This window comes from Pagrus major, chromosome 23 (assembly GCF_040436345.1).
Source record: "Pagrus major chromosome 23, Pma_NU_1.0".
NCBI lineage: Eukaryota > Metazoa > Chordata > Actinopteri > Spariformes > Sparidae > Pagrus > Pagrus major.
In genome coordinates, this window is record NC_133237.1 from 23666914 (window position 1) to 23682597 (window position 15684).

The following is a 15684-nucleotide window of genomic DNA, read 5'->3' on the forward strand; positions in this document are numbered from 1 at the left end:
CATATTCTGCCTACTGAACTACCACTGTACTTAAGGTTTATGTTTGCAATTTTGATACACAGCAGTTTTATATTAATTTTATGCTGTTGGTTCATTTCAACAGCTAGCAAGGTATCAAAATGCCAAATTGTTCAAAGCTTTAAATGTTCCGAGTTATAAAGGATGCTATAAAATGTACTGCATATACTGATCAAATAAAATAATAATTTGAAATATTAATAGATTAGTTTCTGGCCATAGAGCATAGCTGTGAATATTCAGAGACAGATACAACAAATATGAGGATATTCTATTAAAAGCAAGAATATCAGTCGGGCATATTGGACATGGTTGAATAAGCTTTCAAAAGATCTCCCCAATGATTTAAAAATAAGTCCCAGCATGGATGTTTATTTCATTTACTTTGGTATCAGGAAATACCACACACAAGACACACTTAAGAGTGAATATTATGTTTCTTTTATTAGTCATTTTTAAACAACAAAGAAACAAACACCCACCACTCTTGCTCCCAACAATATATTAAATTACAAGTTAAATGTGCAAGATTTCATAAGACAGCAGTTGAGACATTTTGTCTGAGATTACTTTTCCCAGAAAAAGGAAAAAAAAGGTACCTGGAGAGAGGAAAAAAAGATATCCCATACATGATGTCACTGAATATACTATAAATACTTCTACTGACTTAAATACATCTATATTATGCTTGAATAGTATTTTTGAACCAGTTTTGTGGGAATTATCCAGTTTTTTTAGAACACAATTATGGAAATCAAACATATATTGTAGTAACAAAAATAAGAATTTGAATGAGAATAGTAAAATAATCAAAATATGAATAATATCTAATTAAATATTTTAATACAATTTCAATCACAGCAGTATACAGAACCTAATTTGCAACAAACCATACAAAGAACAGTTTAAAATAAAAGAGTCACAAATGTTTCCTTCCATGGCTACATCTAAAATGTATCTTTATATTTCACTTCAGATGTCAGCAACCAATCATCTCAAATGAAAGACTAACCCCTTAATCCAGTGTACTATTCTCTGTTCAGACTCAAATTATCTAACAATCAGGGTTAGGAACTTGGTCCAGACTCTTCAGGTCGTTGAGGAAGCTGGTTGGAGTCAGGATATGAGATGACCCTGTCGAAGAGAAAATATTTTTAATTAAAAAAAAAAAAAATCGAAACCTCTGCTGCACTTTTAGGACAAAAATCATGGCCTCATCAACTGTGCTTACCAATCAGCACCTCCCATTTCCCTTCAGTGGCTCGAGTGACTTCATAGGCAGAGCGCATCTCTGAGTGTGAAACCCCACCAATCACAAATATGATAAGCCGAGGGCCAGTGCGATATTCTGTTGGACTTTTATTTTTGTGCCAGTGTCCAAAACGTGCACTGCTGTAAAGAAAAAAGAAAAAAAAAGAAAGACAAAAGTTACTTAAGCAACAAGTAATTATTTATAATACTAAGGCCTGTTTGTGAGCCAGTTTCCAATTATCCATCAAGAGTCTTATCTATTTGAAATAATAGCAACTGCTGCAAATAAAATAAAATTCAGAATAAGAATGGATTTACAAAAATCAGCCAATGAGGTAAAACATTAAATATATTGTCTTAGAATGTGATAATTTGCTAATCACTGTTTTATGTTTTACACATTGTCCAGGCCATTTTTGAATTGTGAAATGCAATGTTCTCTTTGGTACAGAATTCACTTGAAATTGACTCCTTTAGACAAATGTAAACATTAAAATCCTATAAATTAATGAGTCTCATTGGAAGTATGCAAGAACATCCAAAACCAAAAGTAGGTTAAATGGTTAATCTTGCACAATCAGCTGGAAATTGTTTAAGGAATAATACAATGCACATGTGAAAGAGTGATAACAGCCCTGCTGGTCAAACACTGTGGTTTAGGTTCATACTGCATGTCTATTTTTACTGTAATGCTTTGCTTACTACCTCTGCTAATCAGTTTCATGATGTTACAAAAGGTCAAATTAACCTCTTTTCCAACTGCCATGTCTAGTTTTATATAGCCAGCCTATAACCTAGTGTTAGTATTAATGACTACTCAGTTCTAATTCTGCACTTTGGTAAAAAGGACAGAGACACGCATTGTGCATTATGCAGATTATGAGTGAACCCAGGTCCATGAGAGTGGTTTGTATAAGCACTATCATCAGGGATTCCCTGGGGGATTAAAGAGTATTCAAAGCAAAGCCAAGTTTCACCTTTTAAAACACTTTGTCAAAAGCTTGGCTCCAACTCAGTAACAGGGATGAAAGCTTTAATTTGATAACGTTAATCTGTCTGCTACCCTAGTTGATATATCTGTTACCAAACAAAAAGCAAAATAAATAATTTTCCAGCTGTCATGTTTTTCCTTTTCAAGTGTTTTGTTTTCTCATCATCAACCAATTGCTTTATATGTATATACTGTGAACTAAGTAAAAATGAGCTGTTTATGTTTAATAGAAACATTTTCTTTTCTGTTTCCAGCATCTACCTGACTGCAGTCTGACTTGTTTTGATGGGAGCAGGATCAGAGATGAATGGCCACTGCTTTCTGTCCAGTTTGTCCTCTATGGCATTCTGTGATACAGAAACACATAGTGTAAAAATCTGGAAGCAAAACTGAGCAGGTGTGCCAGCAACATCAGAAGCCTAACTTTTTAATACCTCCATGACATCTTTGATGATGGGTGTCCATCTAGAGAGCTGATACGTGCTCTCTGTGCGCTCCTTCCGCTCTGGCAGCGTTTTCCCAGCATTGCGGCCCTAATAAACAACACAACAAAAATGACAAATACTGTTGAAGTACATTTATATTACAACAACACTGAGACTGTAACCAAACTATAATCGAGTAATTTACCCCAGCTATAATGTTACAGCCCAAGTTCTGCAGGTTGTTGATGATGTTGCTGTCAGCCTGTATATTTGCATGCTGGATGAGCTTGGCAAGGTTCTCCTCCCCAATGCCTACATGGATAACAAGACAAGACAAGACCAGAAAATGGTGAGGGCAATAATAAAATTTGATTCCTGGTTTTCACTTCATATCAAAGCATCTGGTCATATTAACCCATTTAATTAATAGTCACACGGTGTGTTTTTGTGCACAAAAATGTTGGTTTAAAAAATGTTCTATTAGTTGAAAGAGACAGCTATGACAAGGGCACACCTTTTTTCTTGTGGAATATGTACAGCAGTATGATGCGGATTTTGTCGTAGGCCTCAATTTCATTGTTGAGGAGCACCGGAACAATGCTCTTCATGGCATCCTTCAGAGGTTCCCCTTCTGCACTTTCTCCCATTGCAAGGTCCTGTGGAAGACACCAGTGGTTAACCATTAACTGCAATTGGAATCTGAATTACTGATTACAACTTAACTCAGCTGACAGCCAACTCTTAAGGCAGCTGACACCGAGGATGAATTACCTTTCAACCTCATTTCTTTTCCGTCCTTTTCTTTCTTTCATGACCGTACTATTGTTTTAAAAATACTGCATTATCACTAGTTCTTTCACCCTTTTACTAAACTACTCAAAAGGTTAATGCTGGCATTACATATACTATAAAAAGCCTTTTAAAAATAATCTCAAATTATTTAAATTTTTTTGCTGAACATAAAAAAACCTCTTGCAATGAAAGAAACTGTCATAGATTACACAGTACATCCAGAGTTGCATTTGTAATCCATTAACTACGTCAAAAGTACCGACAAATATTAGCCACTTAACTTGGGCTTTTATACTTACATCTAGCTTTTGGATGTCCCTGGGCACTTTGTGACCTCCCTAAAAGCTCTTGCTAAGCTTTATGATGAATTTGGACAAAGCCAATCAACAACAAAACTTTTTGCAAGGAACTGAAACTAGAGAGTGGCTAGAGGAGCACATAAAAACACATTACATTTTAATAATAGCGTTACACACATATATTTGTATTGGGCGGTCCAAACAATGTAGAACACTTAAGCAAACGACAACAGCTGACATAGAGCTGTTGCTGTTTGGATCACAGTGACCGTCTTAGAGCCAAACATGCCCATTGGATTAAAGAGACAGCTTTCAGACATGCTGACAATCCATTAGTGCACTTCAGTGATTCAGTCATATAAAAAGGCCACATTAACACTTGCATCTTATAATACCACAACCATGCATTGCTTATCATTTCCTGTGTGCCTGTGCCTCATCTGCAACAAGACTATCTGGCAGAACACTTCCCCTCAGGGAGACAAAGCATGTCTGGCACATACAAACAAGACAGTGGGGCTCAGCACTGGTATGAGCCATGGCTTTATCCCAGGGCTCATGTTGATGGAAGGATTTCTACATTAACAAGTAGTACACATATGTGTTATTAAATGCATTTACACTCATTAATGACATAACATCTTCTTCTGCATCTCTTTCGACATATGGATGTGACGTCCGGTCCCAAGCTTCTTATGCAATATTACGATTACAATTCTCCATTAAATGCCACCAGTTAATGCCAGTTACTAATGAAAATACACCAGAGGAGCTATAAATAAAGACACCATCATGTTGAGGTCACTTAGTGTGTGGAGAGAGTGGGACAGAGTAAATCCATGTCTGACATTCTCTCTAAGATACTTTCTGTCAGTGACTAAGGCAGTAGGACATTTTAGTTTATCCCTTATGATATAAAAACTACTGACAGGTTGTAAAGCCAACAATGTATGAGCAGACAAATTCCAAGAACATAAAGTTAAAGGCACGATTGTCATCTATGCGTGCCTTTCTCTTTAGGGATCAAGAGAACATCATCATGTTGCTATTTATACCTACCTGCCAACTAACTATAGATGTACAGGACAACCATAGTTTCATTCATTTCACTGCAACATCACAACAATGAATCTAATGAATGTGTGAAAACAATCAGATGTTTGACAATGACAATGTTTTTTCCCAACCGCACAGTCAAAATGTCAATGAAACTGCCAAAAGAAAATGATTTATTTCAATCATAAACCCCACAAGAGTACTGACCTGTTCCACTTCACAAAGCTTATCAAGAGAGGCCTTGAACTTCTTCATACAAGCTTCAGCTAGGTGCAAGTGAGTGGAGTACTGTGAATGAAAATGTGTAAAGATTATTTATCAATGTATAGTTATAATAAAATTCTCATTGATTTATACAACCTACAAATTGTTCCATAGAACAACCAGAAATATACTACACTATGACAGAGAACATTTTTAGTGCCACTTTTTTTGGTGAGATTTTTGTCATAATTAACAATCAATGTACAGTTACAGGTGCAAATTTACAGTCAGAAGTGTCTCCTATAAATTACTGATTACTAAGGAAGAATTCACTGTTGTCAATTTAAGTCCTAATCTTAAAACATCTCTGAAAGTACTCCCTTCACAGTAAATTACCATTAGATGATGATATTCAAAGGCACAGAGTTGACTTTAATTATCCCACTCACCATGCTCAGCTCCTTCTGATACTGTGGCATCTTCTTCAACATCTGTGAGAGATCTTTTATGTTGGCCTGAAATGCAAGACATTTTAACCATGATTGCAGCATAAGGTATGAATCATCTTCATGTTATATCATGGACATTTGTAATAACAAATGAACGATAATGACTGCAGCAAATGAACACTCACATTGTCGGTGCACATTCGCTTACTCTCACAAAAGGAGCGAAGAAGTTCTGTCACTTTCCTGTAACAGCGGGTTTTGAAAATGATTAGTTATCTTGTGCAGAAGCACATTTAATTAGTTAATAAGTTAGTTAGTTGTTAAGTTAGTCATATTACTCAGCATCCATTCATTCTTTTCATTACTCTCCATAAAATATGTTACAATGTCACAATGTAATATAACACTAAGTGAAATCAATGACCAGAGCTTGGGAAGGCCGGCAGTGAGACCTAATCACAGGGCGATATGAAAGATACACTCTTAGATTTGTGACAGACTTACTTAGTGACATCTGCAATGTGCATATGTTTGAGCTGAACCCAGAGCTCATCATCTTCATCCAACAACACTTCTCTCTCCTTTGCATTCCCAATTCCAGTTGTCTGATAACTTTGAAAAAAAACAAAAAAAAACAAGAAGAGGTGTACAGCACAAACGAGTATGCCGAAAATGTATACCCAAGACAGCCCACTCACATGGCAAAACAAATGATCAGCAACCAACAAGATGTTCACTCACCTATAGATATCCTGTTGGATATCTAGCAAGTCGTAGGCCATAGCCTGCAAGGTCAACTCATGAAGAATAGGCGAGATGGGATCATACCCACGATCGACAATCAGTAGCTGGGATCGATCCTTATCTGCACCCTACAAACAGTGAACATAGGTGATATCATCTACTACCAAGGAAAGGTCTGATTTACTTAAACAGTTAAATAATAAATTAGGATCGAGTCTACGGTACACATAATAAAGAAGCCCACTCGTGTTTTTGTGAATCTGTCATGCAGTGAAAGTCTTATCAGCTTATATCTATACGAGTTCAATACTTCAGTAAACTTGCAATGATGAGCACAATAAAAATAAAAGTGCTTAGCCAGCACAGTATAGTAATCTACGTCAGAGGTGTGGGGGCAAAAGGAGAACAGTAGTACATGCCTGTTAAGACCCATCTCAGGAGCAAGGAAATGTCAGCTAAGAAAGACAGAAAAGAAGAAGGGCAAAAGGGAAAGATCCAACAAAGCGTGAGAAGAAGAATCAACTGGAAATAAAACCCAGAAACCACCGAAATGTCTACAACCTGGGAAGGTGAAGGGCTGCAGAATCCCAAAGGAAGAGTATTCTCTGATATGGAAAAGTTGATTTTGCAGAAAAATAGCAGTAAAAGAATTCAGTTCACCATTTTACGACAAAGACTTGTATTGATACAGTAGAGCTCATAAGAACTATGGCTAGTGGTCCTAACCTCTCCCATGCTTGGGTTGTCAGCTTTGTGAGCAGTAAGGCGCTGGTAGACCTCCTCAGCCAGTCTAGCATTCTCCTCTGGTCCCCTTGAAGACAGAGGTATGCATCTGAATCAGCAACTTTAGCGGCAAACCACTTTCAATGTTCTTTAATGCAAGGCTTCCATACTTGCGGTAACGGATCGCAGGGTACTCCTTAAGTGTGTCACACAGGGTCGCAATCTGCTCTGCCAGATTTTCCATCATTTTGTCTTTTCCTTCATTTGGCTTAGAACTATAGAAGGAGTACAAGGAGGTCGGGTCATCCAGGGAGAATACCTGCAGGGGTGAGAAGGATTAAGGTTTGCCTCAGTTTGACCACATTATGTTCTCTACAACAACAAGGAGCACTATTATATTTTTCCATGATGAACAATGGACAACAGTACTGCGTGTAATGTGAAAGGTGCAAAACTGTTCCCCTCAGCTCTCAGTCACATTTCAGAATCTTTCAACTCATTGTTTGGGTTGATGCTTTCAACTTTATGGTTTTGTTTCACTCTTTACGCTCTAATCAACCTCTGATAATCCCACTGTAGGCTACCTGCCATACCATATAGAGAAAATTAGTGGCTAGCTATTGAACATAGTGGAGCATTTTGTACCAACAGAAAGATCATTTTCTCAGGAGTTGTTGGTAACCAAAATGCAGATAAAATAAAAGTGAACAAGAATTACATGGACAAAAAAAATCCAGTTGATTTAAGTGATAAGGGGATAATTTCCTACCTGAGACTCATACGGCAGGAAAGCAACGTTGATCTCTTTTAAAGTCTTAGCGACCTTGGCAACTCTGGATCGCCCAATCTCTGCAAAGAGACCATCTGGGCAAGCTATGGAAACAAAAGTAATAACGAATAAGTTTCCTTTACTTTTAAACACTTTATTTTTCCTGGAATTTCAACATGAAATTAATGATCCATAGGTGCAGAGTATCCTGTTCACACACAGACATACTTACTGTCAGTGAAGAAGATGTGTGCTGCTTTGTAAGTGAAGGCAGCATGTTTGAAGTCGTCAATGAGAGCACGGACTGACTGTAATTGAAAACAAAGTTTTGATTAACAGTTGACGATTTTGAGAAAAATCTAAATGAACACAGAAGATCTTAAAATTGTAGAGGGAACTATAAGGAAAAGGCAACAGCTAACCTTCTCAACAGGTGAAATCAAATAAATGGCCTCCAAACTAGAGATGGGCTCCCTTCGTTTATTGATATCCTCCACAACTGAAAAGGAGAAATCAGAAAGCTTTGTCAATATTACATGCAACTGCAAATAAATCATCATCATCATCTTGTAAAGTGAAATAAGTGAGCACTCTGGATACATATTTTTCCTAATAATTAGACATACATATATATGTATATATGTGTGTATATATATATATATATTTTTTTTTTCAATAATCTGTCTGCTGAAAGGAACAGCCTCATAGAAATAATATCTTAAAGTTCGTCTTAAGCATTTTCAAAGTCTATTAAGCTGAGACCAAGTATTTTGTTAGTGCAGAGGGGCTGCTGGTGTGAGGCTGGGAGCCTTCTGCCTTCCCCATGCAATGCTCAATACAGAAATAAGGTCAATGATCACTCAAAATTAACAGAGCACTTCTTTGTTTTTACTTCAGCAGCACTTCAAACATTGTGCAATGTGCATATTAAGCCAGAACAATTAAATATAAAAATCCCAGCAGCCTGCATGATGCACTTAATGTGCACTTTGTGAATTACAATAAGCTTTCAGGGTGTGTTTTCCACAGGCACATGCATACACAGCTGTTGCATACATTTTAAGAAAGTAAACTGTAGGCCTACATATTTTCTAAATATAATCCAATATGTCCTACATTCGCTTTTCCCGTCTTCCTGTGATTACATTTCTCAGGAAACGGGAAATGATTTTAATGGGTATTCCCAGGGAGGCCGTTTCTCAGGATTAAACCCTAGAGTGCTATCATAGATATTAAATGTGTGGGGAACTCCTTGACAGGCACAACATCAGTCTTCCACGTGAAATGTACATATTTGGTTTTTGCTTTGATAAGGCTGGTGAAAATCGGTTTCACTAGTACTAATTCAGAATTTCTTTTAAATTTATGAGTGATGAGGCTTAGTGTGGACCGTGTATCAGACAAAGTATGTATTCCCCTGGAGACACTGGGCATTGCAAACTTAAGAAAGACTACAGGCTTCCAGATATAATGTTGGGAAGAGAATGAGCATTTTGTATGTGGTATATACTAGCTGTACATGTGTGGTTAGTTCAACAGCTTCTACAGTTCATGCAAACTACCAAAACCCTGCTCTAAGGATATACTGTAAATATCATTAGTTTGCTCTATGACAACATTTTGAAAAGGATGGCAGAAAGTCAGGCAACATTTGAAAAAATGTTTACTAATATATTTTAGTTTTTTAAAGTTTGATCCTACATATATGCAACTGATGCATTGAATGTAAGACCATTAATTATCTGCAACTTACTGGTTACCCCCTCTGCCAAAATATCTGACATCTTGCAGCATGAGGACAGAATTCGCATGCTCACGTGATCCACAATAAGAACCTAAACAAAAACACGATGGACAAGGTTATAAATACAGTGTGGCAGGAGGATTCATAATAAAAAATACAATTCTTACTGTTACCTTCCATTCTCCATCCTTCTTCACACTCTTGATGACCCCATTGAGGATTTCTGTAGAAGAGAACAAAAAGATTCATGCAGTATTACAGAACTATCAATAACTTATGAGTAATACTTTGCAATTCTGTCTGTAAACCAGACGTACCACAACACCATAATAATATTTCAGTAGCTATGATTTAAAAACTGGCTGTGATATGAAAGCTCTCAATTATTGTTGCAGCAATAAATAATTCATACAATTCATTTATTGGCATTCTCCATCAAGTAAGACAGGGCATTAAGCCTAAGCATTTTTGCACCAGAGGCTAGAGAATAAAAAATACATTAGAAAAAAATGCAACATCGAAGATTTATTTATTGAAAGTTCTATCTCTCTGAATAGATGCACAGGCAAGCGATCTATCAAATTGAAATGTTGTAACATCCATGCATAAGCACAATGCAAAAGGCTGGAGGTCAGTTATGTGTTAAAACTCTCTGACTCAGGAATCAGGAACTATCTTGAAACCAAACCATTTTTAGCACATGTGTTTACTAACTCAGTCGATTGGTTGCAACTTCCTTGTCTTATACTGTTGACATTACAGTGGATGAATGCTCCAGAGTTTCCTGCAATGTTTCAGAGTAGAGCTGGGCTACCTTGGCCTAAATGCCCTGAAACAAACATTAGCCCTGAGGATAAAAGAGCTCAATACTTCACAAACCATTAAATTTAGTGTGGCTATTGTTTAGGCCCTTTACTCAACAGGATATGGGTGGCCTACCACCTCAGCTTAACGGTTTACTCCCTTTAATGGTGAACAGAAGGAAGGAGAGTGTGGGGACATAAATATGAAGAAATACACTAATGTTATATTACATTCTCCACTCAACGTCCTTGTTTAACCTCATTAGAAACACATCAGTGACTCTCTAAGAAAAGTGATTAATTGCTCTAGTCTTATTACCACATCAATTCTCTAATTGACATGGCAATTGCCTGGTTATGGGACTTGGACATGCTTATTATATGGTTTATTAAAAAGAAAAACACTAATGCTCTTCACCTTACAATCACTGTAATCACTATGTTATGAAGTGTTTCCAAAATAATATGTTGTGTTGATGAGGCTACTGAATATCAAATGGAATTCTGGAAATATATTTGCTCCTAAACAACCCCCCCCCAAAAAATGTTGGACCAAGTGGAAAAATCCTTACTGACCAATGTCTTGTGCCCATACTATTTCCATACAGGGAACTGGAAAAGATGACTACTTGTGACTGGGGTTCTCCACAAAAAAGCTGCCAGCCATCAAGCCATTTTAGCAACCTCAAACTTAGCTTATGTATTTGTCAATGTTTTAAATACACCAAAATACCTGCATGCAAATTGCCCTGAGGCTTGTCTTGCCCATAACAGACTGCTGTATTAGACCTTAACTAAATAAATTATGTCTCTACTCTGAGTTTATAACTTACAAAGGCAGATTTTACTAAACACTATCAACAGTGAAAATGGACAGGGCCTGCACACTACCATGCTTTAACTCAACTTGCGTGGACAATGTCTTTCGCGCATCAGATCAAGGGTTAGTTGTATTACCAGTACAGACGAAGATTTCAGCAAGATTTCAGAGTGAAGGGTGTGTTCACACTACATTCCCTCTCTGTACAGGAACAAAATTGACAGTCAACAGACATCTCCTAACCCCTGACATGGCGAAAAGATTGTATCAGCGAAATTTAGCTTTTTTTTAAGTTCACATAAAATGTTCCTCAACTTCAAATACTTCCAAACCTAAACAGTTATATAACAAAAACAAACTGTACTGTAACTATTTTGTGAATAGTTACCCTTTGTTTTTGTAGAGATTCTGAATACACACTGTATTAAGGCTAAGTAATAAAGTCACTTACAGAAACACAAAGCCTCATTGATTCTACAAGGTTATTGACACAATAGCATTTTGTGAACGTTACACAAAACAAGACATTTAAGTAAATGAAACAATTTTGTAGTAAAAGCTGCGATTTTGTTCATATTTAGTTAATTACTTGACATTACAGCATAACGTTAAAAGCTATAGCTGATTTAAAGTGAGTCCATCACAAGTTACTGTGTCACAACTTCCTTTTAGGTTAGCTAGCTAACGTTAGCCTAGCACTCGGACTGTCACAACACTCACACTCACTATCGACGTCACGTTGTTATCCTTTAAAGTGTGCCAAATGCCAATATAGCATCGGCAAACGTTGTTACCAACACATGCAACACAACAATAACGCCTTTTATCAATGGCTTGGTTAGCGAAATCGTTTAATTTAATCGGTAATGTTGGTATTTTTATTGGGACTGGACCAGGAAGAAACCTCTGGTGGACCAACGTCCCTAGCAGTGTTTTGAGTCGGCGTATAAGTTGAGCCTGAAATTATCAAGCTCCCACAAAGAAAACTCGAATAAAGTACCCGTGTTTTTTTGGTGCTAATAAACTTGTGAAAGCAGACAATGTTACAACGAGTGTTACACTTACTTTCTCCAACTACCGCTTTCAGCCCACTCGGTGCCATCTTGACAGCAGTCTGGTGGACGGTCGGCTACTTCCTTGTTGTTAAACTTGTGTGGTTCAAGCGTTCAGCTTTTAACAGTGAAATACTGCCCCCTGCTGTCTGATACTACTATTGCAAGATCACATGTGCTTTTCACAAGTTAAATTAAATAATGTCTTGTGAATTATAATCTTAAAAAAAACCTGTGTGGTTAATTTTTTGCCTTTTCTAAAAAAATACTGCAACTAGTGACTATAGTAGTTTTTGGGAGTGGATTAAGTTGGCAAATATTGTCACTTGGCTTCCATCACTTTTTACAGGAGGAATAGTATTTATCAGTTTATTACAGCAATAAAAAATACTATAATAACTTATTTTGAATTTGACTTTCAAAATGAATGGCAGCCATGAAAAAGAAACAGCTGCAAGAAGGAAATACACACTTTCTTGCCAGTGCCTTGGGAGACAGACTGTGAGACATCCAACTGGCAACTCTTCCTTGCCAGATGCATTTGAGGATATCATCTGATGAGCCTTGGGAGAAATGTGTCATCACTTCATCATCACGAATGAGAGACTCAGCAGTTTGTTAGGTGTAGATAGTATCAGGATACATCCAAGACCGAAGAGTGCTCAGCAAGCCACAGCTTCCTCAGATATATTCATACTTAGGAGATCATAGATAGTTGGTCTTGGTGCAATTTTCTGCTTGGCATGACATTTTAGAAATGATTTATGAATTGTCATAAACAATTTATTAACTGTTATAGTAACTGTATGTGAGAGCAAATGTTACCTCTTAAAACAAGCATTACCTTGGAACAGCTGCTTTGCACTCACATAATTTTGGTGACATTTAGGGTAAAATTCATCAGTAAAGCTGTAGCCATAAGATGTACAGCGCATGAGATACATCATATCCCAACACAAGCAAATGCAAATCCACTGACAAAAATCAATGTTTCTTTTACAACAGGTGAAGCAAAACCACCAAACAACTTTAATAACAAAACAGCATTAAAATGACATGAAATATACACATAATCAGTGCTGATAGGATCAATTCCCCCGACCCCCTCAACTTCTTCATGTAAATAGAGTGAATGTGATTAGGCTGTTTCTGACACTGATAACCTGAAAAAAAAAAAACATGATTTAATGTCAAAGTATCACACAGTTAAATAATTTTAGCGCCAGCAATTGTAGAATGTCACAGGGTAATATCCTGTGTGTAGCCAAGGTGTAACAAATGATTTTAGATTAAACATACCTTTACCTGCAAGGTGTAAAAACCATGAAGCCAAAGGAACATTCAATGCTTCTGTACCGCAACAAGTAGCCCTACATTTTTAAGAAAGCTACTGTTAACATATTCAGAATATCTTAGCTAGTGTTTGCCAGAAGGCATAAGAAGTGTCTACAGTAAAGTAGAAAGAGGTTCTATGGCCTGATGAGAATCAACATAATATCACACTAACATATACATGATGTTCACGTAAATACATTTAATGTAAAGCTACCTAGACTTTTTAGCACAGGCCAAAAGACAATAATTGCTGCCACTGGTGCCTCTCATAAATATTGATTTGAAGGTGGTGAATACTTAGATCAGTTATTTTGTTTTCAGGTTTGTAATTCTAATTCAAATTAGTTTATAGAGAATTTTTTGCACTTTCGTATTGAGGTCCCTTTCTGTTGATCAGTGTCAAAACTGCCATTTTACAACCACTGTGATACAATGTTGAAAAACACTACACATGCAGAACATCCCATGGGGGTTTCATTTTATAGGCACTGCACCTCACAAAATGAATCATGACAATTACATTAGATCCAACTGGATATGATTGAAATAATTATTTTATGAAAGCGAAATCACAGCAGCTCAACTGATCAGGCATTCAAACACAAATAATTCTGTCATTTGAAAAGTCTTACACATGTAAATTAAACTTAATATTAGCTATGTTAAGCATAATAAATCCATGGAAAATGTCCAGCACACCTTTAAGATGTGTTAACTTCTCTGATGTTTCCAGTGTGTCTTGCTCCTACTCGAGTCCGATCAGTCTTCTTCTGCCAAAAAACACTGCCAGATAATCATCCACTAATGGTGCTGAGAAGTCATGTATTTCCTCAACCCCAATCCTCAATTCTCAGATTCTGCAGACATGTGTTTTAATATTCGCTGCTCCTTACGAACACGCATTCGCTCTTTGAAATCCTCCAACTCCTTCCTCTGAAAATAAATACAACACAATCATTTTACCATTATATATTGTGCTGTTCAACAACAGTACAGTATGTATAACAACACATCATTAAAAGCAGCTCCAGATGAAAAGGTACAATTAATTGTGATGAAAAGTGAAAAAACAATGTAGGATTATAAGCCAAATTCTTAAAAAAAGAGACAGAAAGAAAGAAAGAAAGAAAAATCCTAGAAATAGCTAATTAAACTATCATTTGGTTTTACAATGTTAACTTGTTTTTTGTGGTTTTATTGTTTGTGGACAATGTGGACTTTGTAAACACATGAACTCTCTAAATTACACTTACATGAATTCCCTCGTCGGGGGGGAAGATTTCCCTCTGGATACCATAAAAGATGCCATCATAGAACAGAGAAAGAGACATTTGTTATTACCAGGAGCACACTGACTAGCTGAGTGAACTGATGTGTGTGATCAAAATTATCAACATTACTGACCTTTCTCTTCACTATGTACTCTTCAAAATACTCTGCTTGATTTGAGACCCAGAACATGGTCACGGGAAAAGACAGATACAGCATCATCTGATCAAAACAAACCCAAACGGACCAGCGAGTGAGTGATAGTGGAAAACTGTTACATGAGCACAACCTAATGAAAGCGACTAGCTGGATCGAGCCACGAAACATGGGCCGATCTGTACGGGTTTAAACCTTACGAACTATACACATTAAATGTCATCGGAAGTAGCTTTAAAATATGCGATACTTACTCGAAACACCTCTATTTTAACACCCATTTTAACAACGATTCCGGGCCTTCAACTATGGAGCGTTATCTAAACTTCAACCATCGCCAAAGACCTTCACATTACTTCCGGGTTTCTCGAATGTCCAATCACTTTAATGCAAACACGCATGCGCAGAGGTTGTGAGTAATAAATATATTTTTTAACACAGTTGAAAATAGACAATCCAATCTGTGGTATGTCGTTCCAATACATTTTCAACGCTTAATTAAATGAAATGTGGCGATCTCAAAATCTGAAGCTCACTTTTGGGTTGCAGCTGACCCATTATATATGTATTTTGAGCAGCGGTCGTCCACGGAGGGGTGCTGCAAACCACTGAATTTGTCCAGATGTCATTCTCTCTGTGCATTTAAGAATTGCAATAGTTACTTACAAAAAAACCCTGCAATGGATGTGTTCTGATCCCGTTGTACTGACCATTAATGTAATAAAACAAATTTACAATCAGGTTAGTCTAGACAGGAACCCAATCTTTCAAATATAAATCTTTA

General features: G+C 36.9%; 2 protein-coding genes across 2 annotated transcripts; both read right to left on the reverse strand.

Annotated features, from left to right (window-relative positions):
* Positions 1–436: 436 nt before the first annotated feature.
* Positions 437–12241, reverse strand: stxbp2 (syntaxin binding protein 2). Its single transcript, XM_073494504.1, has 19 exons — positions 12154–12241; positions 9639–9688; positions 9475–9556; positions 8144–8220; positions 7954–8029; positions 7722–7825; positions 7123–7271; positions 6956–7040; positions 6227–6357; positions 5990–6097; positions 5671–5728; positions 5486–5551; positions 5040–5120; positions 3200–3341; positions 2891–2997; positions 2695–2793; positions 2522–2607; positions 1250–1410; positions 437–1152 (listed from the first exon to the last, which is right to left on the reverse strand). Exons 1-19 carry the CDS (start codon positions 12188–12190, stop codon positions 1073–1075), a joined length of 1779 nt encoding a protein of 592 aa, XP_073350605.1. The 5' UTR covers positions 12191–12241; the 3' UTR covers positions 437–1072.
* A 905-nt stretch (positions 12242–13146) lies between these two features.
* Positions 13147–15260, reverse strand: pet100 (PET100 cytochrome c oxidase chaperone). Its single transcript, XM_073494186.1, has 4 exons — positions 15155–15260; positions 14880–14966; positions 14729–14761; positions 13147–14408 (listed from the first exon to the last, which is right to left on the reverse strand). Exons 1-4 carry the CDS (start codon positions 15179–15181, stop codon positions 14319–14321), a joined length of 237 nt encoding a protein of 78 aa, XP_073350287.1. The 5' UTR covers positions 15182–15260; the 3' UTR covers positions 13147–14318.
* Between the last annotated feature and the right edge of the window lie 424 nt (positions 15261–15684).